Genomic DNA, 26693 nt, shown 5'->3' with positions numbered 1-26693 from the left:
GGATGTTTGCTATCTTTTGTACACAATTTCGTAGAGAGTGAACACAAGTTATTTTGTCGGTGCGTTACAGATGATCTGAGGTACATCATGAAAAGACAATTAGACAAGAACATTAAGGCACCATTTCCTTTATTAAAAAACACTTCCCGTTCACAGCATCATTTGATCAATGTGAATCAAGTGAATCGAACTTGTATGAAACGGAACAGTGCCCTCTGTAGGAAATATTCAGGCTTATGCTAAATCATGATCATAGTAATTTGCCACAACATGTTTGAATTTTAAAGGTGTGCAAGATGCAAGTATAGGATGAATATAAATAAATCGAATAAATGATTCAATAATGGAAAAAATCTCCCATAAACAACATTTAGGATTTTTCTTTCAAACGCTTGAATTCATCACTTAACAAATATTAAAAAAGAAATATTTTATACCAATGTAAAATACAATATTTTGCAAATATATAGATGTGTTTCTATGCCTATACATGTGAGCTCTTACATATTTACTGTACATTGGTGTGTGTTTGCTGCTGGAACAGAACTAAGTTACAAACAACAGTAAATTAAATAAAAAGTTGGTAAAACAGGTCCGTGGTTCATGCTAGAAATCTTTGAATGCCAAAATCTACTATGTGAACATGCAATTAATATCTGTGCAGATACTAGTTTAATATAGTATAAATAGAGAGTTTTAGATTTATGAGTTTGATTGGACAATGTAGTAATCTGAGAGTAGTGAATTAAAGAGCTCTTTTGGTTTAGGAAAGGTTAAAAAACAAATCCTAAACAAAAACATTAACAACAGAAGCAGCTGACAAGGTACTGTACAATGTGTCAAGTCAATTTGGTTTATATTTAATAAAAAACAGCGTCCTGATTGAGGAAATGGAATGCAAAAAGTGATTACTTCTAAAAACATATAAAAGAGATTGTTTCAAGTGCAGATTAAATAGAAGTTGCTTATCTTGCACATAGGTAAGCATTGAAAATAAAATATCTTTGTGTGATTATCCAGGGTTGCAAGTAGGTGTGTTTTGGTCCATTCTGTGGTCTGTAAAATAGTAATCAGAACACCTGCCAACACCGAATTCGATTTTACAGAGAAAGGCACATTGAGTCAGAAATTAAACCTCATAAATTTCCCATGCACTCTAAAATAAATTCACTTTAAAAATGTACAGCAACTATTAAAGATTAAAGCTTAGACATTTTTAACCTGTGATTATCCCATTCTTTCCCTCTTATACAACAGTTAACAAAGTATACTGGAACTGCTGCAAGTCTGTACTACATTACTATCCTTATCCCCTATTCGGTTCCACCTTCCTTTTTAGATTTACAAAACTTCCAATTATGTGGTTTTATTAGAAAATAAAGATTAGGGAGAGGTGGGCACTACTGAAGTCTACAAATGAGAAAATAGGAACATTTTAGACTTAAGTCTATAATTGTTTCATATTATCAACTAAAAAGAGCTGATAGCAGTTTTTAGCCAAATACCAGTTTGGTTCTGAATTGTCATTTCTTTCTTTTAATTTGTTTGTTTTTCCTATAGCATAAAGTGCTGGCAAATTGATAGCGAAACAAGATTATTTTATGTTGCACAAGAGAGAGTGTAAACTCTCTCAGTGAAGCCAAAAAGCATTTATTTAAAATTAAATGTCAAGTGTCAAGTCAGACATAGCATAAAGAGGGGCAATACATTGCTCTTCTTTATCAAAATGGTTTCCTGTCTTAAACATTTTCCTGATAGGTTTAGTGTCCTGAACGGAGTAAAAAACGGAAAGGAATGATAGCAAAACATTTTGGTTTTCTTATGGAGTGTACATCTTTCAAGCATTCTGCCATCCGCTCAGATACTACTTTGGGGAAGGGGGATCAGTCGGTGCTGCTTTCTAACCAAGAGGGGGCATCTCCTCCTGGTAACTTTAGTTTGATGTTGAACTGTTTGAGGGTCTGTTCCAGTTGCTGCTGGTTGCCAGCGAAGTATGCTGCGATAGCATTATGGAAGAGAATTAGCTGGTTGTGTAAAACCTTCACCTGAGGAAAAGGGAATAAAAACACGATGACTAATTCAAAATCACCTGCAATACTCAAAAGTATGAATATATATTGTATAAGCAGATACAGTGTTTCATACAGTATTTTATTTTGTCACACAATGTCACATCAGTCCATTAAGTACATGTACTTGAAATATAACCAGGAAAGTCTAATGTTAATTGGTATCGAGTCAAAATATGTTCTAATAAATGTTTGAGTTTCAATTTATGGGAATGAAACACGTTTTGTAAACACAGTGGCTATGGTGCTGTCAAAACAATGCTCTGTTTGTTTAGATGACTGTACATGGCTATCGCTCTGAAGCAAAAAAATCTCTTTACTAAGCTAGCTACTAGCTAAATCAGAAGCCTTTACATAGAATCTATCTGTGAAGAAAAACATGAATATACATAAACAATCACAAGATGAATTTAAATAGAACTGTCGGGATTCTTCACAGAAGGTGAACTTAGAAAGGTTCCTCTGAACTAGTAAGTCTTGCTAGGTCACAGTTTAGATTTAAAGGTATAGTTCAGCCAAAAATGAAAATTCTGTGATAATGTACTTACCATCAAATCTGTATATCTTTCTTTTTTCTATTTAACACAAGAGAAGATATTTTGAAGAATGTTTGAAACCAAACTGTTCTGGGGCACCATTTACCTTCCTAGTAGTAGTTTTTTCTACTATGGCCCTCAATTGTGCCCTAGAAGTCTCTGTTTACAATCATTCAGGCAATATCTTTCTTTGTATTCAACAGAAGAATTATATTTATGAAGGTGTGGAACAACTTGACAGTAAGTACAATTTTTTTTCATTTTTGTGTGAACTATCCATTTAAAGGTATACGTCTTTGGCTAAAGGAGTGTTTGTAAAACATGCAATTTAATTTGGTCACACTAGTGGCTATTTAAAAGTAATAAGGTAATGCTGTGTAACAAGTAAACCAACTCAGTAAAAAAAATATGTTAATGAACTAGTGTTATGATAGAAGAACAACACATACCCATTACAGTATTACAGTTTTGAAAAGCTACATTCACCTACCTTGTTCTCTTCTAGAAACCTAAGTTTGACCGAGACATCATTACGCATCTTTTCATATTTTTCTCTGTGAATCTGGAACAGCTGTTGAGACAGCTCAATCTTGGGCAGTGTGTTGGCGTCCCGTGGACCCAGATTGAGCTCTTCTAAATCTGTGCGATACGCATCATACTCAATCCTACAGAAAGAGGACAGACCTCTTATATCAGCAGGGATTGTTTGCAAGTTTGCTAAATATTTCCCCCAAAAGTACAGTACATTTTTTTATAGTATAAATAGTATCCCACCTTGCGGTCTCATATTGCTTAATGTTGATCAAGGTGTCCTCTATGGTTTTGTCCACTAGAGTTTTAACACTGGAGATGAAGAAGTTAATAGCTCCTAAAAGAGTATCTCCGTTTTTTGCCAAAAGTTTCTGGGTGTCGGCATTGTAGCCAAATTCCTCCTGAAGCACAAAAGGAAAATAAAGATTAAATGGGTATTTATGAGTCAGACAGCCAGCATTTGGGTAATAATAAAAACAAAATAAAATTATCAGCAAACATTTAATAAAACAATTAAACATTTAACAATTTAATGCTTTTCCCTAAAGGATCAAGTCACTTACTGGCTATAGTCTGGTCATAAAGTATTAAGTATTTATAGTGGTTGTGGAAAACTAAGTATTTCTGCACTGATGGCAGTTGTACTGTATCGTCAAAATTGCTTTTATTGTTCTTACCATCAGTACATTTATACATTATACAAACACACATTGTCCAATTATGAATTTTGAATTGACCAACTGGAAGTTCATCAGTTCAAAGGTCATGGGTTCGATCACAGGAAATGCAAAATGCATCCACTTTGGCAAAAAACTTGGTATGAACACCTTTTACCTGTCATAACAAGTATCCACATACTAGACATACTTTGAGGACATATATAGTGAGTATAACATGGCCTTAAGATGAAACTATATATATATTTTTTAATACTTACATGTAGCTCTGGTGTCTTGAGACTGAGATCAGCAAATGCGTCTCCAAGTTGTCTCTGCGTCAGCATCATCTGTCCCAGCTGAGAGACAAGTGTCTGGGCCAGTTTGATCACATGTTCATACTTGCGTTTATTGTCACGAAGAATCTCGATCTGAGCCTCCAGCTCCAGATCTACCGTACGGGAACCACGACCTAACTTCTCTGATAGGATCTGTTTAGTGCACTGTAGAGAGTGACATAATACATGTCTTTTAGAGTACAAATAGAAAATAATATATACAGTATTATGAATAACAAAACATAACTAAATGAGAAAAATAAAAACAAAAGACTACTGCAGCTGTGCATATGGAACATAAATAAACAAGCTTTTTGTACAATTTTTGACAATGATAATATAAGGTGGAGATCTAATGATGGTGAATAGATTGGGGAAAGAGCATTTAGGTCTAACCTCTCCAACTATCCATTTAATATTGTGCCAAATGTCTGCTAAAAGTCAATAACTTTAACCAAAACAATATCCTTTACCCCCATTTTATAGACTTGTTAAGACTGTACCTATATATATGGATGCAATCATAACCACAACATGGATTACTCACTTTGTATGTGTTGATGCTCCACTTCCTCACCAGCTCCAGTTTTTCAATGGCAGGACTCTTCATGTCATCAGCAAGGACCACAGCTCCAGCATTTTGCTCTTCTCTTAAAGCACCTGATGACAGAATGACATGCAAATCAAAATATGAAATCTTACTTTACTCATATTCCCAGAGTAAGGCTTCGAAAATAATTTGCATAAGTGTTTTGTGATGAGTATGTAGTGTGACTAGGCAAAATCAAATGTCGTACAAAGAGTACAGTCTTCTACATAATCATATAAACAATTCGAGAACATGGAACAAATCCGATTCTAGTATTGAGCAAAAATATGATTTTCCCAGAAAATATAAAAAAGAAAGCATGAGTCCCTTTAGTCAGAAAATAGAAAAGCTGTGCATTGTTTTGCATTAGTAAACTCTTACAGGAAAAGACTAAATGATTCATGACTGACAATCATCAAGTTATAAGGTTGTTGGGCGAATGAAGCAGAATGAGCGCCAACCTAAAGTTAATAAAAAAGGAAAGTAAAAAAAACGGGAAGAGATCACATCACAGCGCTGCAGGATTTAAAAACAAAAACACCATCAAAAAGTTGAGCAAAAGTTAAGCATCATAAAGTTATCATCAGATAAAAGTGACATCTCAGTCCTAGTCCTGCGTTCGATACTGTAGACCATAACATACTTTTAAATCGCTTAGATAATTATACTGGTATTCAGAGAAAGGCACTGCAATGGTTCAGATCTTACTTATCAGACAGATATCATTTGTCCATTTAAATGGGGAATCATCAAATCTAACGCAAGTAAATTATGGATTACCTCAGGGATCGGTTTTAGATCCCTTGCTATTCTCCATATACATGCTGCCCCTTGGCAACATTATAAGAAAACATGGAATTAGCTTCCACTGTTAAGTAGATGTCACTCAGCTATATATGTCATCAAGACCAGATGATTCCTTCCAGCTATCCAAATTGGTAGCAATTTGCATTGAAGATATAAAAAATTTAATGACTAGTAATTTCCTTGTTTTAAATTCTAATATAACTTAAATATTAAATATCGGCCCAAAGACATGTAAGGAGAATATTTCGGATTATAACCTGCAAATTGAAGGCTACACTGTTACTCTAACAAATACAGTTGAAGACTTATATTAGACAGCAACCTGTCATTTGGAAATCACATCTCAAAAGTCACAAAAACAGCCTTCTTCCACCTTAGAAATGTTGCCGAATTACGAAATATTCTATGTGTTGCTGAGGCAGAGAAGCTTGTGACCTCAAGACTTGACTACTGTAATGCACTACTTAGTCATTGTCCTCCATCATCAATAAACAAACTACAGTTAGTTCAGAATGCAGTTGCCAAATTTGTAACCAGGTCAAGAAAACACAATCAGATAACCCCAATGTTATTATCCCTTCGATGGCTAACCATTAAGTATCGTATTGACTTTTAAGTTATTTTAATTACTTATAAAGCTCTAAACGGTTTAGCCCCTACCTACTTAGCAGATCTTCTTTCACATAACAACCCATCACGCTCTTTTAAGATCTCAAAACTCTTCAAAAGATCAAAAACTTTTGATAACACCTAGAATAACTAAATCCACCAAAGGGGGTCGAGCTTTCTCATACTTAGCACCTAAACTCTGGAATACCCTTCCCGATATTATTCGAGGGTCAGACACACTCTCCAAATTTAAATCTAGATTAAAGACACATCTTTTCAGCCAAGCTTTCACTTAATGCATAATATGCTAAATAAACCACCGGGAGACTGCATTTATTAGATATTATTTACAAGAATGAGCTTGCTTGTTCTATAAACACCATGCACTGTGCTGTGTTTAACCTTTTCTGTGTTTTTCTTATTTTCTCCTGTAAAGCGGCTTTGGAACAATGCACATTATGAAAAGTGCTATATAAATTAACCAGACCTGACAGAATCACATATGTATATAAGCTATAAAGTTCAGTTTTAATAATCTTCTAGTTTATGTCTTTTGAAGATAAACCTTGTTTTTGAAGGGGTTTGGGGGGTTCAACAGTGTTTCATGCATTCTGACTTCTTTACAAGCTTAAACATGCTGGCTTTTCATGCTTAACATAGTCAACTTGACAAGTTCTCAATACACTCCCCAAAGGTTAGTATATGTTTCAGGAAGTTTTTTTTTAACATGATATTCCGTTAACCACTTTTCTTGGTCCCTTATTTGACAATTCTCCCGGATAAGCATGTCCACGCGTCAACCAGCGTGAGCGAGAGAAATAGCACGCCCACACGTCAACCGGAGAGAGAAAGTGCACGGACATACAATGTTGTACTAAAGGGCAGCTATGTATGTTTGTTCACTGCATTTTGGTGACGAATGTTACATAAATTGAGAATATAACGCTGAATTTGCAGATCGTTTGAAACTGAAAGATGGAGCTGTCCCAGCGCACGAACTGCATGCGGTAAGTGAACCAGAGTCATATGTCTGTGTTTTGTTGCCAGTCGGCGCAAACGTGCTTAAGGTAAACAACACAAAGTTATAGTGAATCAAAAGATATTAAAGGTTTTCTCACACGAGCAAGTTGGTATGATTTATAGGGTCTTCATAAAATGTCTGGAACATATTTTGCTTAAAAACAATCAACAGCTATGTTAACAAAACCCTTCTTGGCTCATCAAAAACAGCTCTGCTCACAGCAACCCGTTTAAGCTTTTAAGCGTTTAAGCGAAATAACATGGATTTAAGGGCTTATAACATTATTCACACAATGTGAAAGCATAACTAGAAAGCTGTGAATTACTTTTCAGCCTAAGCACAAATGATTTAGACGTTTAAAACGAAACTAACATGCAGTGTTCGCCCCTGTTCATTAGCAAAACAAACAGCTTGCCGCAGCTAAACATATTAACGCACATAATGTATTAACATTCACACAGTTAAACTCCCAAGTATTCATCTGCACTTAGTAAGTTTAACACTGGCTTTGAATGTTCTATTTAGCCTGTGACTGACTTAGCTCCCTTCGCTATGATATGCTACATTATCCTCCTAATGTTATATATATGGTCAACTTACGTCAATTTAGACTGTTGATAAATATTACTCACATCGGCAGTTTTGTCTCGTTCAGTCGGTCTTGATCCCTCTTGAGGAACAACTTTGAAGCTAATCATGCTTGTACTGTCCCAGGTTGAAAAAGCACTGGGGCTTGAAGTGATTTTTGCAAACAAGCAGGTTTTTTCTTATGGTTTCTGAGGCATTTCCACTAAAAATAAAATAGTGTCTTCTCCTAGGTTTGGACTCTTCCTACATTGCATGTTGTCCACAAACTTTACCCATGGCGTCACGTACACTGCTGTCGCTTGTGAAAACAATAATGGTGGAGCACAGTGGGTGGAACTGTGTAGAATAAGGGGCGATAACATTATAATAAAATCCGCTTGGACATCACAACCGGAACGAAATCTGAACGGCTCGATTTCTCACATGCTTGCAGGAAAAGGCACACCAAAACAAACTTATGGGTTTATATTTTTCACGTTTTCTGGGTTGCTAGATGCACCAGGGACCCGTTTACAGCACTTACACACAGAAAAAGTGGGGTTTTCGTATGATGTCACCTTTAAATAATAATGCAATGATGTATTGTGTATGCATGTTTTAGTTATGCACACTGCACGCCTTCAGGAGGTCGACTGTTTCTTGAAATAATCATACAGCTGTGTCTATCATTTATAAATGTGATCAAACTAAAGACTCTTCGAAGATACAAAGTATGCAATACTAATTTATAGGTACTCAAGATTAATATGATTAATATGAGATTGGCAGAAACTGTGTGTGTTTCTTCCGCTTTAACACACATCACTAATAGCTGGTACAGAGAAACAATGTCTTTATGATGGTACAGACTGAAAGAAAACTGACAGTGCAGTTAGTAAGGAGATAAGGAAGGTATCTTCTGTTTTGTGGTACCTTTCTGTGTCTCCACCTGACTATCGGTGTTGCTGCGAGCCAGCCGGCTGGCTGCCGCATTACTGGGAACAACTGAAGTTGTGGTGGCTTGGCCAGCCGCCCCTAAAAATGGTCAACGGTGAATTTCATGTTATATACGCTAAGCCTGAAAGACTTCTTGTAAAATACAGCCATGTATGAACATAACCACAGCTTAGCCTGTTGAATGATACTGCCTGTATGTTTGATGTGAATGTTTGGTAATCATAACAAATGTTTAACATTTAAGTTTTAAAAAGTACATAAATACATACATTTAAATGCATTTTAAAAAAGTAGTAATTGCAGTTATATGGAGGTCTTAAATACGGAATCTGCTAGGTGTCACCGTGCTGTAACGGAAGAAAACACATGCACATAGAAAATTCACAAGCGCATCTTAATTAGATTGGCAAAACATGCCCTGTTTGGCACTGCAAATTCTCGTAACAAAAACAAATAAAGAAACCACTTCAAATTCTAGCAACACAAATACAGAAACCCGATTCAAGTGCCACACAGGACAAAGGGAGTGTTTCCGGGGGACTCAAAAAACTGATGCACCATGACATATCTAAAAAAGCGCACGAGTTGAATCCTACACACTGCACATCTTCACATGGTTGACCAAATTAAAATGCATTTTCATATTGCTAGAGAGTTACAGTAGAGCTTCACATATACTAATAGGCAAAGACGCAGCAGTCAAATAAGTACAAGCATAATTTGTTTTTATTATATTGATTTATTCTAGCCAGGCGATTTGAAAAATTTAGTCTTCTCCGCTGTTGGCTTTACTATTACAGGCTAAGGAACAGAATTTAAAGAGTAAAATAGGCATTAATGCTTGTTTCTCATGAAGAACATGTAAACAAAATACTAAAGAAAACCATATACCACTGGCTGTCATTATGGCCACACCCTTTATTATGCAGAATCTTAAGGCTTAATATAATCTAAATGGATGAGTTATAAAAAAATTCACCCCCTCAAAGTTGTCATGAAGGGAAAAATTACCTATATTGAACAAAATAATTTTTTGTGCCAGCTGTAAACATGTTTTTTTGTGCTGTAAAGTTGGTCATTTTAACATGGGGCTCAATGAGATTCTGCTCTGTTTTGGAGCCAGCCGCTAGCGGCCAGTCGATGAATTGCAGTCTTCGTCACTTCTGCGTTGGTTTCACGAGAGAGACCGAAAGATTGCCCCATGGTTTAAACGCAGTTTTATGCATTTTTTTTATTCTAGCCAGCCGATTTGAACAATTTAACAATTACAAACCTTGAAACATATTGTACTGCCTTACATGCTTTTATAAGTGTCACTTACGTGGAAGGTCGAAAAAGTTTCATGTTGTTTATCAATTATTAAGTATATTTGACATGATGAACAAAAGTTCTTTGTTGATAACTCCACCGAGGAGTATGGCCACAGTGAAATGAAACGCTTCCCAGCCATGGTGTATCAGTTTTTTCAGTCCCCCGGAAACACTTCCTTTGTTGTTTCTGCCACTTTACAGCGCATTTCTGTATTTGTTTGTGTTGCGAGAATATTCAACGCATTTCTGTATTTGTGTTGTGAGGGTTTGCAGGGCATGTGTCGCCAAACTAATGAAGAGGCTTTGTGAATTTCCTGGTGTTTTTATGGTTTGCATGTGTTTTCTTCTTTTGCAGCCCGGTGACACCTAGCGTCTTCAGTACTTAAAAGCATAGCATCAAAAATACTTTATCAAGAGAAAGAAAATAACAATTCAAACAAAAATTATTCTTCTATAGCAAACAAAATCAGTTTCACTATCAGTAGCTCATATGAGGCAAAAGGAAACAAGCTCCATAGCCACCCAACCTAAAAAGTGACAGGGAAATGTCGACTGAATAATAAAAAGGGATGGACAGCCATAGCATCCAACAGGTTGCCAGGTTTCCAACCAACAAATTAATTCACACAGAGAATGAGAAAAAAATGAAAGGGGGAAGCAGATAAAAAGATAGCAGATGAATCCATAATGAGGTAGGAACACCTTTCTTTTCAAATTCAAATCCTGCCTCTCCACATCACACTTACAACATGGATAAACAAATAACAGACTGTTGGCTCATATTATGATGCACAGTATAGTAAAGATACCATTCTCCACTATACAAACCTAATGAAAACCTTACATTTCAATAGTCTTTGAGAAAAATAATTTGTTTTACAGGATATGTATATACAAAGCGTGCTTAAGGAAACAATATACTCTCCTTCCTGGTGGAACATTCTTCCTAACTCGGTCAGGTCAACCACATCTCTCAAAACATTTAATCTCTTCTGTGAATACTTGACAGACAAATTGGGGGGGGGAACACTAAACCTCTTATTCTCTCAATAGGTAGTGGTTGAAACCAATAACTTTGTGTTGGCACCTATTGTATTATTGCTCCTGTATGACATATCGCTTATTGCTCCCTAAACTCTTTGTAAGTCGCTTTGGATAAAAGTGTCTGCTAAATGACTAAATGTAAATTCTACAGTACCTGTGTATGGCCCCACCTCGACCACTCCCTCATTCACTGCATAGTTCTCAGGTGAATTGTGGGAGTGTGACATCATTGGTCCAGAGGAGAAACCATATGGCACATCCTTAAGAGGAAAATAAAGAGGATAGTTAATAAGTAAGTTACCTCAATAAATTACTGTTTTTACTAGTGTCATTTCCTTTCTACTTTTTTCATAGTTTGTCACAAATGACAACTAACAATAAAATAAGTAACACACAAGCAACTCTGTTGATATACAATAGCCATAGTGTATTAAGCATATAATACTGTTTGGTGACTTACTGTGTAAATTATATAATAGTTTGCACATCCTTAATAATTAAAAACATAATTACAGTCATGCGAGGAACGCGCAATCAAAACAGAATGTATTTCATTGTTTTTCATCAGTATGTAGTACACTGGCAACATTCACACTAGGGACAGTATTGTTAATTCATTGGCCTCTGTTCAGGACAAGAACCGTTGAGAAACATTGGAAGTGAATAAGATCCTAGTTCAGATCAGATTGAGTGTCTTCGTGTGCGCTGGTGCAACTGCATTATGGGTAGAGTATCTTACCCTCTGAAACACATCCTCATGACTCCTGTCGGACTCTCCGTTTCTGGTGACTGAGATTTGAGCAGCTGGGCTTCTGTGGGCCTCATCTGCCATAGCCTCCTTTAGTACACACACACACATAAACATGATAACTAAGACATTAAAACAACACAAAAGCTGGAAGATTGAGACGCTTCAAAGCAGAGCAATACCACCACCAGAAAGCTTTGCAAATAAGCACGACAGCCAATAAAAAATAGAATGGTTAAGAACAAAATGTATTACAGAATACAGATAAGCAGTTGCTTTGTGACATTGATTCAACAATGACAGGATGCTAACCAGGTACAAAACATATTAGTTTAACTACACTGCTGCCATCTGGTGATCATTTCAATCAATGATACACTGATATCTCCCTTTTAAAGAGGAGTTACACACATTAAACAGAATACTAATAGTAAGTATATATGAACAGAATAGAGATAAACAAATATGAGGTAAATCTTTTCAGACAGACACATAATTAGGCATAATTCTGACCTAGAAGTGATCACTCTAAGTGATTATTATAAAAACTACAAACTGACAATGGTCAGACTGAAATTCCTGCTGGTTTTACATGCTGTAAAGCAGTGAAAGTCACACTAAAGCAATTATGAGTTATAAGTCCAAGTAACCTAGTTTAAGGGAAGTCATCCTGCTAGGTAGCCATATATGCAATGCCTCCAAGTACTTTTACCCATTCTTAATCTAGAGATCTTAATCTGTTCTATTCTGTTAATATCTATAATATCTGGAAAAAGATTGTTCACCTAAAAATGAAAAACCTGTCATGATTACCTCATCCTCTAGATATTTCCAACATTTAGCCTATATCAGTTTCTTTCTTCTACAGAACATTCAAGAAATATTTTTTGAAGAATGTTGGCAATCAAACAACAGTGGTACCCATTGAGTTGCATTGGTTTTTGCTCGTACAATAGAAGTGAATGTGCACTGCCTTTGATTGATTACAGACATTTTTGTTCTGCACTATCACTTTAAATAACACGTTTGAAGATAGCAATGCCAAGGTCATGACTCATGAATTCAATTACAAGAGAACACACAAAATGATTCAACGTACATCTTTTTTTAACATTACTGCTTTTGAGAAAAAGCACAAATTTACAATTGTGTTAGGTACTAGAGAAAACTTAATATTGACCAGTCAAGACCAAAAGAATAACTTTTTCACAAATTAACTGACCAACATACCCCAAGGTATTCCACTATTAAAGTGAATTAAGACCTCAATTTTAACCCGAGCTTTTGTTATATTAGAGTTAATTGTATTCAAACGAACATCATGTAAGTGTCAGAACAGAAAACACCCTTGTTACTGAAATTACAACTGTTATTGAGCTCAGCGAACACCAGGTTCTGGAAAAGCACCAACAGTTGAAAGAAAAAGTATGTGAACCCTTTGGGCTTACTTGGATTTCTTCATAAATTGGTCATAAAATGTGTTCTGATCTTCATCTAAGTCACAACAATAGAGAAACACAGTCTGCTTAAACTAATACCGCACAAACATTATACATTTTCATGTTTTTATTGAACACAACATGTAAACCCTAGGCTAATGACTTCTCCAAGAGCTAATTGGAGACAGGAGTCAGCCAACCTGGGGTCCAATCAATGTGATGAGATTGGATGTGTTGATTAAAGCTGGCCTGTCCAATAAAAAACACACACCAGTTTTGAGTTTGCTGTTCTGAAGAAGCGTTGTCTGATGTGAACCATGCCTCGCACAAAAGAGCTCTCAGAAGACCTACGATCAAGAATTGTTGACTTACATAAAGCTGGAAAGGGCTACAAAAGTATATCTAAAAGCCTTGATGTTCATGTGTCCACGGTAAGACAGAATGTCTACAAATGGAGAAAGTTCAGCACTGTTGCTACACTCCCTAGGCGTGGTCGTCCTGTAAAGATGACTGCAAGAGCACAGCGCAGAATGCTCAATGAGGTGAAGAAGAATCCTAGAGTGTCAGCTTAACACTTACAGAAATCTCTGGCACATGCTAACATTTTTGTTGACAAATCTACAATAAGGAAAACATTAAACAAGAATGGACTTCATGGGAGGACACCACGGAGGAAGCCACTGCTGTCCAAAAAAAACATTGCAGCACGTTTGAAGTTTGCAAAAGAGCACCTGGATGTTCCACAGCACTACTGGCAAAACATTCTGTGGACAGATGAAACCAAAATTGAGTTGTTTGGAAAGAACACACAACGCTATGTGTGGAGAACAAAAGGCACAGCACACCAACATCAAAACCTCATCCCAACTGTGAAATATGGTGGAGGGGGCATCATGGTTTGGGGCTGCTTTGCTGCCTCAGGCCCTGGACGGATTACTGTCATCGATGGAAAAATGAATTACAAAGTTTATCAAGACATTTTGCAGGAAAACTTAAGACCATCTGTCCGCCAACTGAATCTTAACAGAGGATGGACGATGCAACAGGACAACGACCCAAAGCATAGAAGTAAATCAACCACAGAATGGCTTCAACAGAAGAAAATACGCCTTCTGGAGTGGCCCAGTCAGAGTCCTGACCTCAACCCGATTGAGATGCTGTGGCATGACCTCAAGAGAGCGATTCACACCAGACATCCCAAGAATATCGCTGAACTGAAACACTTTTGTAAAGAGGAATGGTCCAAAATTTCTCCTGACCGTTGTGCAGGTCTGATCTGCAACTATAGGAAACGTTTGGTTGAGGTTATTGCTGCCAAAGGAGGGTCAACCAGTTATTAAACCCAAAGGTTCACATACTTTTTCCACCCTGCACTATGAATGTTTTCATGTTGTGTTCAATAAAAACATGAAAAAGTATAATGTTTGTGCGGTATTAGTTTAAGCAGACTGTGTTTCTCTATTGTTGTGACTTAGATGAAGATCAGAACACATTTTATGACCAATTTATGAAGAAATCCAAGTAAGCCCAAAGGGTTCACATACTTTTTCTTTCAACTGTATCTAGGATGTCATTGATAAGTTGAACACTGCCTCCCCAGAAAAATTTAACAACCACTTCTCTAGCCCTGCCCAATAGTATCACAATACTACAAGACAAATAAATTGCGCATGACAGTAGTGAAGTAACTGAAGTTGCACGGAACTAATATACTAGATAATATTAGTCCAGTGCAAATCGGCATCTTGTGATTGGGGTGCTCATATATCATTTTTTAAGGTTTTATCCACCGTTTGCAAATAATGGAGGCTGATTTGAAGTGTTTTGGTATTATTTTGGTATTATGGTGTTATTGTTTATTTATCGTGGAAACTCCCGTAACATTTGAGATTTGCAATCACGGGTCTCAAATGCTGACAGGTACTGATAGCATTAAACACCGTACAACTATAGGCTATACAAACTATACGCAAAGCCTTGCCATCACATCTGGAAAATAAGTCAGTAAATTTGCGCAAAATCACAGGCTTCATTTATCCCGTGCGAATGTGGGGAGGTAATTTATATATCACACGAGGTCTCCAGATAAACCTAATCCTGTGCGAATAGGGCAAACGTGTAACCTGACATTATGTCTCTAAACAAATTCACAGAAGTCTCCAACTAAGTTTAGTACGCAAACTGCTATCCAATCATAGCAGTGGGCGTTTACTTCCAAGTCTTCATGGTGGAAGACTGAACAGTGCTTACCTCATTTCACAAGCTGTGCCAGTCACAGAAACTGTGTAACCAATCCTTTGAATTTTTTATTTATTTGAGTAAGTAACGTCCTTGGAAGCTTAAAACAGCCAAAAAGGATTTGCGAGGCGTCATTTTCCCCCGGATGCAAGAGGTTATTTAAAGGGACCACGCACTATTTTTATTCAGTCGATTTGACACTGCTGTATTTATCCGATCATGACTGTGTTGACACGGCAAATATGCAAATAAGAATGTTAACCCAGGGTTTAGTGAGGTACAGTCTGAAAAATCAGGTTACCTAAACCCCTGGAAAATCATAAACAGTGTGAATTGTGAAACAGATAACCCAGGATTCTGTTTACCTGGGATTAAGAATAACCCGGGGTTCACCATTTCAAGTGTGAAAAGGCCTACTGACTTCCAGCACTGAACAAGGTCTGTAATAGAGGTATCTAATAAAAGGCTGGTGTCCCGTGATTAAGTGTCTGCCACTGTCCTATTAATAAAGCTTGAGAATCAAAGTAAAACATATATTGATATTTATTTTTTACTAAAAAAGCTGAATAAAACAAGAAACCTTTATAGGTCAGTCTAAGGTCGGAAAACACATGAAGTGTTTAAAGAAACAATGACCATTTAAGTGAATAAGTAATCCAAGCATACAGTGTTCTGTAAAATAGTTACAGATATCAATTAAATGTGTCTTGAGAAATTACACTTGAACTTTTGAACAGACAGTACTGTTACTACTTCAGTGCTGGGTTACTACAAACAGAACTTTACAGTACTACAAATAGATGCAATGAGAGTAAATGATGAATGAGCTTTCAGTCTCTTCTGTTTTTTGTGTGTTTCAAACTAAAATGAAAGTTGAAGTTTAGAACTACAAAAAGATCTACTAAGGTTCACGTCTCAGTGATTTGAATCTTCTCGACAGGTCTATTATTTGTCTGGCTGGTGAAAACAGCACACAGTGTCCAATAACAGAGCATGAATATTTCAAAGCCACTTGATGCCATCCCGCCAGGAGGTCAATGGCTTGAAAATCCCTCTCAAATGAACCAACTGACCGGAGCAGATCTTGCAGGTTACTCTTAAAAAAATCTAAATAGATTAAGAATCATCATTACGTTTTAAGTGAGAGGGTTCATTTGTCCATGACTGCCAATGTTGTCTTTTACGGTCAAATCTACCCCTTACATAAATGAAAATCCCTTCTTTCCAAGCAGTTTGCTACCAGCAGATCTGCTTCTAAAGCAGCATTGATGATCGCAGCACTCACGGTCAAGCCCAGTATAAGAGTCCCCCAGAGTTGAGTTGCTTAGATACGTACAAACAAAGAGAACAACAGAAACATCAGCAATCTGATCAGTCATACTGAAGACAGGTGTTATCTTGATCTCTTTATAAATGCTAAGCGAAATACAGTATGTCTAATGAATATTAAATAAAGAGGAAAGAAAATGCATAGTTCAGCTACTATACATCTCAGACAAAGATTCGCAGCAAATCCTTTAATTAAGATGAACAAATGCTATTTGATGCACAGTTAAAGGGATAGTTCAGCCAAAAACTCCAATTTGCCGTTTTTTTACTCACCCTCATGCCATCCGAGATGTAGGTGACAATTTTTCTTGAGTAGAACCATGAAGAAGTTTGTTTGGTTAATCCGCAGTCCTCTCTGCTTCATATAATGAGAGTATGTTGGGTCGGCCGTTCAAAGAGTTCCTAAAGCAACTAATTCCAAAAAGCGGCTCCTGGTGACATGTTGACGTTTCATGAAGTGACTCGCTCAATATTTTCATAAATTTGAACGTCACTTTTAATAAGATTAGCCATACTGTACAGCCTCAACACTCCCTTTCTGCAGGTGGCGCTAAACGTACCAGACGCTGGTATGCCATCCGCCACCAAATACTACAAGAAAAAGATTGCGATTGTGTGCAGGGGCTGCACATTATGGCTAATATTATTAAAAATGAAGTTCAGTTTTATGAAAATTTCAAACGATTCGCTTCAGGAAACGTCAAAATGTCGCCAGGAGCCGCTTTTTGGAATTATGTGCTTTAGGAACTCTTAGACAGGTGGACCCCATAGACTCCCATTATATGAAGCAGAGAGGGCTGCGGATTTACCAAACAATCTTCTTTATGGTTCTGCTCATGAAAAAATGTCACCTACATCTCGGGTGGCCTTGAAGGTGAGTAAATAAACAAGATTTTGGCTGAACTATCCCTTTAAGTGTTTCCCAGTGACATCTTGAGGAAGGGCCTAACTTGAGGTTCTTGAAGTAAAGAAGCTCATACAAAAAAGAACTAGAAGAAATGGTGACCAGTTATATCACCTGAAGGAACAGTTTCTGTCTGTTCATTTATTCACATTCAACTAGTTTCAAATCTGTTTAACTTCTTTGATCTGATGATATTTGGAAGAGTGCTTGTAACCAAACAGCTCTTAGCCACCATTGACTACCATAATAGGACAAATGTCTTTATACATTTATTTTATAACACAACAGATGATATTTTAAAGAATGTAGGAAAGCAAACAGTTCTAGGACCCTTTGGAGTACCAGTGTAATTTTTCCTAGTCAATGGTTGCAAAGAACTGTTTGGTTACAAGCTTTCTTCCTATTATTTTCTCAGTGTTCATCAGAACAAAAAAATTATACAGATTTGGAAGAACTCAAGGGTGAGAAAGGATGTCAGATTTTTTTGCGAGCATTTTTATCCCTTTAATCACACTTCATAAAAGTTTTGTTTAACCTAAATGTTCCTTTACACGTTAATGTCAACCTGCACAAAAATACAAACTTCAAATTATAAATTATAACTTTCTGTTTAAATTAACCATGCATGATTTTAGATGATTCTTATTTTACAAATAAGATATTCCCATCACCAAAATGCTTAAAAGCAGCAACAGCCACACCAGATTTACTAGAATAAGTAAAGATATAAGAAACACCTAGCAAAAAGATTGAAAGAGAAAAAATCTTCACTGTCACATTATTTATTATGTTGTAGCATTCAGGCAGAGGTGCATTTCTTCTTAATTTGGGGCCAATTTCGTTAATTTAAAGAATATTTTCCACTTTTAAATAATCTCATACCTGAAATCACAGCAACATATGAAGGAGATCAACTATTACCCAAGCTACAAGTTCTAAATAGATATCATTATTGTCACCTTAACATCAGCTTCTGTCTTCACAGATGCCACACTGCTGGTACTTTTAACATCAGCATTTTCCTTTACGTCTTTAAGGACTTCTCTAGATTTTGTCTTGGCCTGATCCTCATTATCATCTTCATCACCATCATCATCATTCACAATATGGCTGTGGTTTCCAGCTTCCTTGTTTTCATTGATGTCAATTTCAGTCATGTGTGTTTCATCCAGGCTGTTTTCACTAGCCTCTGACTGGCTCTGAGAGTCAGCGGTATTTTGAGGGCCCTGTTCTTTCGGGTCCAACTCATTATCCTGTGAGGCATTCTTCTCTGACTCAAAACTAGCTTCTGACATTCCTGAAAGTAAACATACATGTGAGCAGCTGACCAAGTCTTCCCAGAGACGAGAGGGTTTCGCTCTCAAGCGATACTCAAGTCTATACAGAACCAAAAGTATGGTTTAGAAAAGGTTTTAACACGTTAATTATAAAGTAAACATAACAAAACCATAGTCAGCTCATGATAATCCAAAATCTATTTAGCAAAAAACTGTGTTTATGGTCTGTGCACACATGGACATGCCCATAACACTTATGTACCAATAAATTTAGGTTTGGTATAATGTGTGCTTAAAAACGTCCATCAGCTCAAAGAGGTTTTCTAAAAATTAGTTCTTACTTATTTAATTTAATAATGTCATTAAATATATCAAATTTTCTAGAAGTGAATTCCAGAATCTAAAAGTGCCCCAGCATTGATTATCATTAACGGTTTTATCAAATCTGTGATATAAATATCCTATAAAGAAAGTTCGAAAAAGGTGTATTTTGTTAACAAAACTGAAGAAAATGAATGTTAAAGGAGGGTACGTCATAGACAATTGCAGGAACAAGTCCGCTGTCCCTTTAAGTGCAAAATGAGGAAACGACGGTCCTAGACAAGAAATTACAAACCCCACTATAACACAGGCAAACCCAAATATTTTAATCAGGTCATGCTCTTTATCTTTCGTTTGAGCGTCCAGTCACGTGATCATTTACTATTCATGAACCAACCTTTTCCATAGTAGTTTACTTTCACCGGCGTCACGGACACGTAAACGTTTTCTACTTTACAATGTAGAGCAATTGTTTATTTACACACCCAAACGCAAAACAATCTCTATATAAAACATATATATATATATATATATATATATATATATATAAAACTATAAAACACCCGCTTCTAAAGTTCAAGTTTTGCTGGTTGATTACACTTCCTTTTTCTTTAATTTGGGATTTCATCTTTGAACGTTGCAACATTGTTGCGCCAGTACGTCATAAAGTTGCGATTGAGTTACAGTACTTCCTATGCTAGAAACACTTCGGTCGACTTATGTTTCAAAACTCTATGTTCCTGTGCTTTTACACTCTGTACCACCAACATGCTCTGCATTTCCTCGATCATGCCCACTTTGAATCTTATAAATACAACTAGTTGACATTAAGCTAATGTATTTGGATCTTCTTATCGAAGACGTGACATGATCAAATTCTATAGTCCGGTAGATTGAACCTCCTCAACTCACTTTTCCTCGTGCCGAAGGATTAAACCTGACGAGTATAAGCGTTAATGTAGCCATCATCCCTGCCATTATTCATAAGCACCAATGCAACAGTTGGTCCTGTTCAACAGCACTCACCTGCACTACGTTTACAACCGCTCTCTTTGTCGCTGCACGGATCTTTTCATATAAATGATCTTGATTGAGTTGGAGTTAATGTTTGTATCATTCGAGCATACTGAGTCCCTCCACTGCTCAGTGAAAGTCTTTTCGAAAACACCCGGAAGAGGACGAGTGTGTCAGTTCATATACTAGATCCACAGCACGTCTGTCTCCTAGTGGTCAAATGAACAATGGCAACAAAACACCGACAGAACAATATAAGGGGATCATAATATCAAGAAACCGCACTGAGGAAAAAAATTCAGAAGGATGATAATAAGTTATATAATAGACACAGGAAATTTCATGAGAATATAAGTTATTTTCTTTTCTTTTCTTTTTCCCCATTTTCACTTCACAATTGTACCATCAAATGACATTCATGGCTTTTAGATGGCCGTGTAATTTGTTTTGAGATCTTTGTTATAGGAAACTAAGTAAATTTAAGCATCAATATTTTATATACACCAGGGGGAACTAAAGGCCACAAGTTCTACAGACAGCGGTGGCCTGTTGCGGTATTGTTTATTTAAATACACAGATTTATACAGTTTTCAAAAAGAAACATCTGCATTATTTCAGTATCCCATGTCTCACCCACAAAAGTCACAATTTTCGAAAACTGTAAAACAAAGAAACCCTGAAAGCTTCTTAATTAAGCAGCAATGTAGACATTATTTTGCAGAAAATGTTTGTAACAAAAAAAGCTAAAATCTGATGAAAGGAATCTAACATGGCATAAAGTTTTTTTCTTCATTTTAAAAGAAATGTTGCAATTACATGTGTAAAACCATTATACACATTTTCATCTGTTTCTGTGTATTGTGGCCTGGTTGTATCTTGTAAAACAGGTGTTATACATATTGACAACTATCTTTTGCACTGTCAAATTTTAATCAGAAAACCAGAAAACAACTTAACAATAGGTGTAAATGGTGTGTTATGATTCATGTTATTATGCAACATACTTTAGTTGTGATGTCCTTAAGAAGAGTTTCTGGCAGAATTTTAACTAAAAAGCTTCTAACATGTATTAAATGATACATTTGATTTTATTCCTTTATAATGTGTTTACAAATGCAATTTTAAGTATTATATGTCTTATTTTAGTATATCCTGTAGTGGACTTTGTGTACATACTGTCAAAAACATCCACCAAATATAAGCTTTTATTTATTTATTATAAAGAAAAGAACACACCAATTGTGATTTTCATTACAAATGTATTTGCTCTTTGTATAGTGGAATCAATGGAGACTAGTGATTCAGTATAACTCATCAATAATCAAATTAAATTACATCAATAAATGCACAAATACTCTTAACACTTGCAAAATAATGACATACTACTACTGAGATTAAAACATGAACTACTACAAATTTTGATATGTACAAGAATAAAAATCTGAATATCTGGATATTTACATAGGATCAAAATGTCTTGAAATTGCCATGTGCCTTTTCAACTAACCAACTTTGACACAATAATATACAATCGACTTTGAGACCATAACAAGAAACGGAGAAAATTATTATAATAACTGACATGAAAGGAAATAAACAAATACTGGTTGCTCCTACACTATATATTTTTGCTAATTGAAAGTCAAACAAACGGTTTAACATAGGAAAAGTGCAATGTTTAGGCTACATGTGAATAGAAAGTAGACAAAATAATCGGGTTATAAAAATCATGCATTTGTCTGTGTTCCACACTGTCTTTATCTAGTCTGATCAGAAGTTTTATCATTCACAATAACTTTATCATATTTTAGAGGCTGGTCTCACATGGGACATTTTATTAAACATTGAGAATAGATCCAGCTATCTCATTGTGCTGAAAAAAAAAAGAACTCCCAATAGTTAAAACACCCCCACAAACACACTACTGTTGGTAGAATGAGTCATTGCATTGCTGAAAAACAAATTTCTTTACTTTAACCACCAGGAACTACATCAAAAAGAAAGCTATGCATCTGTGTCATGATTCGGCTCTGTACAAAATCTACATTTGTTTGTGGCCTGTTATTAATAAATCAAAATGGACATCAGGGAAAGATTTTGCAGTAATTTCATTTTTCTGCCAACATCTCATCTAATACTTCATTAACATTCATCTCAATGTGTGCACAGCATGAATCTTGGACCTTCACCTGCTGTCATCACTCCAGTTACAAAAACTCTGCATTAAAAAACAGACACGCGGCTTTGTTCCATAATTATGATAGCAGACAGTACAGCATCTGTCCGAGATTAATGACATTTTAAAGGGTAGATGCTTTCTTACAGTTACTGTAATGTCCCCCTGACTGAACTGTTCTCTCTAGATGGCATTGACATTTTTAATAGGTATATACTGTAACTAATTAATAATAAAGGCTATTACTTTCAAAATATTATTTGATCGCTCAGACCATCAATGCTCAGTCCTAGCACTGAAGCTTGCGAATACTACGAGAAATTCTCTTAAACTCACGCTGACCCTTCTGCCAGCGCTTCAAAGATTTTATAACCAAATTCCCATCCATTTTCTGGCCCATCACCAGATAGGCAGCATTGATGTCATTCATTTCATCACACACACACTGAAGGCCATCTTTCAGCCAAAGCACGGTTTTTCTGAGGTCACGCTCGGTGACGCCACCGTTCAGCTTGTAGACAGTCTTGCTCTTGGTTTCCGGAATGATCTTGGTGTCACCATTCATGTAGGAGATCTCCTTAACCTTGATCTTTAAAGCTAGTATTTCGTCAAGATAGAAGATAGTGTTAGGGTGAGAATTTGGACAAAGGAGAAAAATAACTGCGTGAACCAAATTTAGGAATGCACCACCTTAAATAACTTCTGGTTAACATGTATGAGCAGAGTTTAAGGTTGGAGATGTTGCTCTTTTCCATTTCTTTTTTATTGTGGTTCTTTGAAAATTTTATTTTTTAGTATACGTAATGTTCTAGTGCACAATTATTTTTCTTGGTTTTAATTAAATAGTTTTTAAAAGCACCTTATTTTGTCACACGTACAAGTTAGTACAAGAGAAGAACCTTCCCATAAGAATAGCGTATGCCAAATGCATAAATATCAAAGTTTAAACAATGTGTGTAAAAGAACCATAAAATAAGGACTTACCAAAGTCATTCTTGCAAAAGCTGTCCACAATTCCATTGTCATTCTCAGGTTTTTCTTTGCATGCATCACATACCTTCGGCACTATGCAAAGAAAGATCAACACAGAAGTTAAGGGTGAACGTTTTTTTAAAAACAAATAAAACCAAAGCCTTCCTACCTTCATTGGTGGCGGGCACTAAAGCATCACCACCACCAGGTGGTATGCACAGGTCATTATCCATAGGAAAGCGCTCGCAATTCAGCATCTCCGGCCAAGGAAACCCAAACGCAGCCATCACCGGAGCGCAGCCGTTCATCACGCTTTCGCACAGGGACCTGCACGGCTGAATCGGCTCATCTAGATCATCCAGACACACCGGAGCGAAGAGCGAACAGAGAAACTTTCTGGTGTCCGAATGACACTGCTTCTGCACCAACGGAATCCATGAGGAAGCCTGTTGCACAACTTCGTTCATGGTTTCGTGTCCGAGGAGGTTGGGGAGACGCATGTCCGTGTACTCGATATCGTGGCACAAGAGAAGGTTTGCGGGAATTGGTTTGCAGTTACTCTTTTTCTGGAAGAGCTCGGACTGACCGAAGGCGTATATTCCGTGAAACGCATCCAGATATTCAGGTAATGTAAGAGCTACCAGAAGTGCCAGATATGCCCGCATCTTTATATCACTTGAGCAGAGGCAAAAGAGGGAGAAGTTACTTCCAATAATGCCAGCTTAACACTCAGCGTTATTCTCTCAGTTATGGATAACTGGACTCTATTCTGTGCCAAAACCTGTTCTCACTAGCCTGGGCGGAGCGAAAGGGAGCGATCTGATGTCCACTGCTAGAATTTGCCCTGTTTCCTGCATAGGCTGTGTTCAAAACTTAGTAGCCACCCACAAGAGAGCGTTTTTGTCCACACGTCGTCACAAAAAAAGGCATTAAAAAGTTGATTGTATTACTCGTGATTTTTGTATTACTCGTCATTTTTTCAAAAATATAAAGAAAACATGCTCTACGCAACATTTATGTTGTGTTTATTGTACATTTTGATTTAAAAACCAAACATTGCTTAAGGATTTTTATCCCTAATGTTACTTGATTAGGATAAGTAATGACAGTTTTAGAACAATTGTTAATATGACAACATAATTCACGTTATGCTTTATGACTTGCAGTTCATTTGACAGCTGGATGCATGAAAGTATTCTTGTGATGTGTGGTGTACAAAACGCTTATACAAAATGTTAAACTATTTTCATGTATTATGCTACTACAGAAATAAAACTATGCAAAAACTTTTAAATGTATAATGAAATGTTAAAATTCTATCTACTGCCCTTTTCTATGAATTCATATATTGTCTTTTATAGTATATGTACGATTATGTTGTGTGGAACAACTTATTTAGAGGTGATAAATAAAAGAGCATTTTTATAACAAATTTTATATAACTCCTACATTATTTTATAAAACATCTGCTTAAGAATCTGATAAAATCGTATTAACATATTGCAGAATCTACAACAAATATACAGATTTATGCATTCTGCTGTGTGTTTGTGTGTGTGTGTGTGTGTGTCTGTGTGTGTGTGTGTGTGAGAGAGAGAGAGAGAGAGAGAGAGAGAAAGAGAGCCCTGTTGATTGAAACTGAACTCCTTGCCGCAGTAGGTCTGGTCCCTGTATCGTTCATCACTTTGTAAGGGTCTCGTTTGATACTGCTAACCACCAAATCTTTCATCTCTCACAGACTCCTACCTTCATTCTTTTAAAGTTAAAGGAAACATACAGTGAATAGCTACAAATCTGAACCACCGATTCATTGTGTCAGACTGGAGCATGTGTGATCTGTTAAGTGTTCAAGAAAAATGTTTATAAATGTGAGTGTTTGTAAAGCGATATTAGGAGCCTAGTGGTTCCTTTGGATCTTTCTTGTCACCAGATTTACTGGGTAACAGTTTCTCTTAAGGTCCTCTTAGAGAAATTCCCCTAAGGCTTTGAAAGGTCATACGTTCAGAGGCCCCCATTAAATACAGGTTAGCTTCTGGGGTTTCCTCTCTTTGTCATTTACAGACTTGTATCTGGATGTAAAGTTAGAGCGTTTGGTCTCTGTGACGCTAGACAACGATCTGACTCTGAACAGGAACTTTTGCTCTCTAGTAGATCTGTGTCCTTTGGTTGCCCATTTATACTGTGTACAGTATATGGGAAACTGTGCTAAAGTCCTTTTTGTGATTTATGGTTTTCTACATAAACTCATCCTATACACATCATTCCCATTAAGTCAATACTGACCTCAAAAACTAACTATCTATAATTATTTTTATAAGACTTTGCCATTGTCATTGAGATGCTCATACTGCCAGAATGCACATTACTTTTGTATGAAACCAAGCAGTTTTTGATGATTTAATCTTATTCTAATGACTGACTTTATTTCTATGTAAAGTAAAGAACTTTATGTACTGTAAAACACAACCTGCTGTTATTTGTCTTTGAATAGAAATACTACAAATGCTAGGTTAATTTTAACCCAGCTGGGTCAAAAAGCGATGAACCCAACTCTTGGGTTGTTTTAGTCCAAAATGTGGGTTGTTTTAACCAAAGGTTGCATCAAATATAAAACATATAGCTAAACATATAAGTTAATTTAACCCAATGGTTGGCTTTGTCTAAATGACCAACGACAATGCAGGAATGAACAATTAACAAGCACAATGAATGTTTCTGTTATGGGTAAATGGGGTCACAGAGCCTAAATCTTCTACACAGAGCTCTAACACGCTGTCTTAAGTTATTTTACTGTTTCTCTCCTGCTGGGAAGGTAAGAGTTAGTTTAGAGAGAAAAATGTGCTACAGCACTAACAAGCTTATTAGATTCAGTACCAACTCTGCACAGCTTGAGTTGAAGAATTCAATCACACTGCAAACTTATTAATGTAACTGAAGTTCCATATAATCATGCAGATTGTACTTACATGTGCAATTCAAAAACATACTGACTGGGAAGTAATCTAGTCAGCATGTATCCACTGACAGTATCGAATGAGTGACAAAAGACTTGAATGTGTGAATGTGTTACAGCAGGCCATAGTTCATAATTCTAGATTTTAGCCATGCTGGAATGATGAAAAAGTGTGAATATGTTTCTTTGTGTTGAATAAATTATGAAACCATATTGCATGGTGATATTGCATCATTTAATTTTTTTACTAAAGAGCCACAATGCTTACAAACTCTCTCTCCTCCTAAC

General features: G+C 36.4%; 2 protein-coding genes across 3 annotated transcripts; both read right to left on the bottom strand.

The window, feature by feature from the left end:
* Positions 1-112: 112 nt before the first annotated feature.
* On the bottom strand, positions 113-20474 carry arfip1 (ADP-ribosylation factor interacting protein 1 (arfaptin 1)). 2 transcript variants are annotated; one of them, XM_056772924.1, is made up of 9 exons: positions 20317-20473; positions 18652-18989; positions 11774-11872; positions 11189-11294; positions 4678-4790; positions 4074-4295; positions 3380-3537; positions 3096-3270; positions 113-2045 (listed from the first exon to the last, which is right to left on the bottom strand). In XM_056772924.1, exons 2-9 carry the CDS (start codon positions 18985-18987, stop codon positions 1884-1886), a joined length of 1371 nt encoding a protein of 456 aa, XP_056628902.1. In that variant the 5' UTR covers positions 18988-18989; positions 20317-20473; the 3' UTR covers positions 113-1883. The 2 variants fall into 2 exon arrangements, with proteins under 2 accessions (XP_056628902.1, XP_056628910.1); XM_056772932.1 differs by lacking the exon at positions 18652-18989 and having other exon boundaries at positions 20317-20474.
* Positions 20475-21546: 1072 nt separating this feature from the next.
* On the bottom strand, positions 21547-24262 carry sfrp2 (secreted frizzled-related protein 2). Its single transcript, XM_056732334.1, has 3 exons — positions 23622-24262; positions 23465-23545; positions 21547-23077 (listed from the first exon to the last, which is right to left on the bottom strand). The coding sequence occupies exons 1-3, from the start codon at positions 24115-24117 to the stop codon at positions 22770-22772; spliced, it is 885 nt and encodes a 294-aa protein (XP_056588312.1). The 5' UTR covers positions 24118-24262; the 3' UTR covers positions 21547-22769.
* Between the last annotated feature and the right edge of the window lie 2431 nt (positions 24263-26693).

The sequence above is a fragment of the Triplophysa dalaica genome, chromosome 2 (assembly GCF_015846415.1).
Source record: "Triplophysa dalaica isolate WHDGS20190420 chromosome 2, ASM1584641v1, whole genome shotgun sequence".
In the NCBI taxonomy this organism is placed as follows: Eukaryota; Metazoa; Chordata; class Actinopteri; order Cypriniformes; family Nemacheilidae; genus Triplophysa; species Triplophysa dalaica.
This window is presented reverse-complemented; position numbering and strand designations above follow the sequence as displayed.

What these genes read in the sequence shown, in the direction of transcription:
- arfip1 (XM_056772924.1), bottom strand. Translation starts at nt 18,987, where the DNA reads ATGTCAGAAGCTAGTTTTGAGTCAGAGAAGAATGCCTCACAGGATAAT. An exon ending in AGACAGAAGCTGATGTTAAG is followed by an intron (nt 11,873 to 18,651) that starts GTGACAATAATG and finishes TGTGTACTAAAG; the next exon opens with GAGGCTATGGCAGATGAGGC. An exon ending in ATGAGGATGTGTTTCAGAGG is followed by an intron (nt 11,295 to 11,773) that starts GTAAGATACTCT and finishes TTTCCTCTTAAG; the next exon opens with GATGTGCCATATGGTTTCTC.
- sfrp2 (XM_056732334.1), bottom strand. Translation starts at nt 24,117, where the DNA reads ATGCGGGCATATCTGGCACTTCTGGTAGCTCTTACATTACCTGAATAT. An exon ending in AGTGCCCGCCACCAATGAAG is followed by an intron (nt 23,546 to 23,621) that starts GTAGGAAGGCTT and finishes TTCTTTGCATAG; the next exon opens with TGCCGAAGGTATGTGATGCA. An exon ending in CTTTTGCAAGAATGACTTTG is followed by an intron (nt 23,078 to 23,464) that starts GTAAGTCCTTAT and finishes ACGAAATACTAG; the next exon opens with CTTTAAAGATCAAGGTTAAG.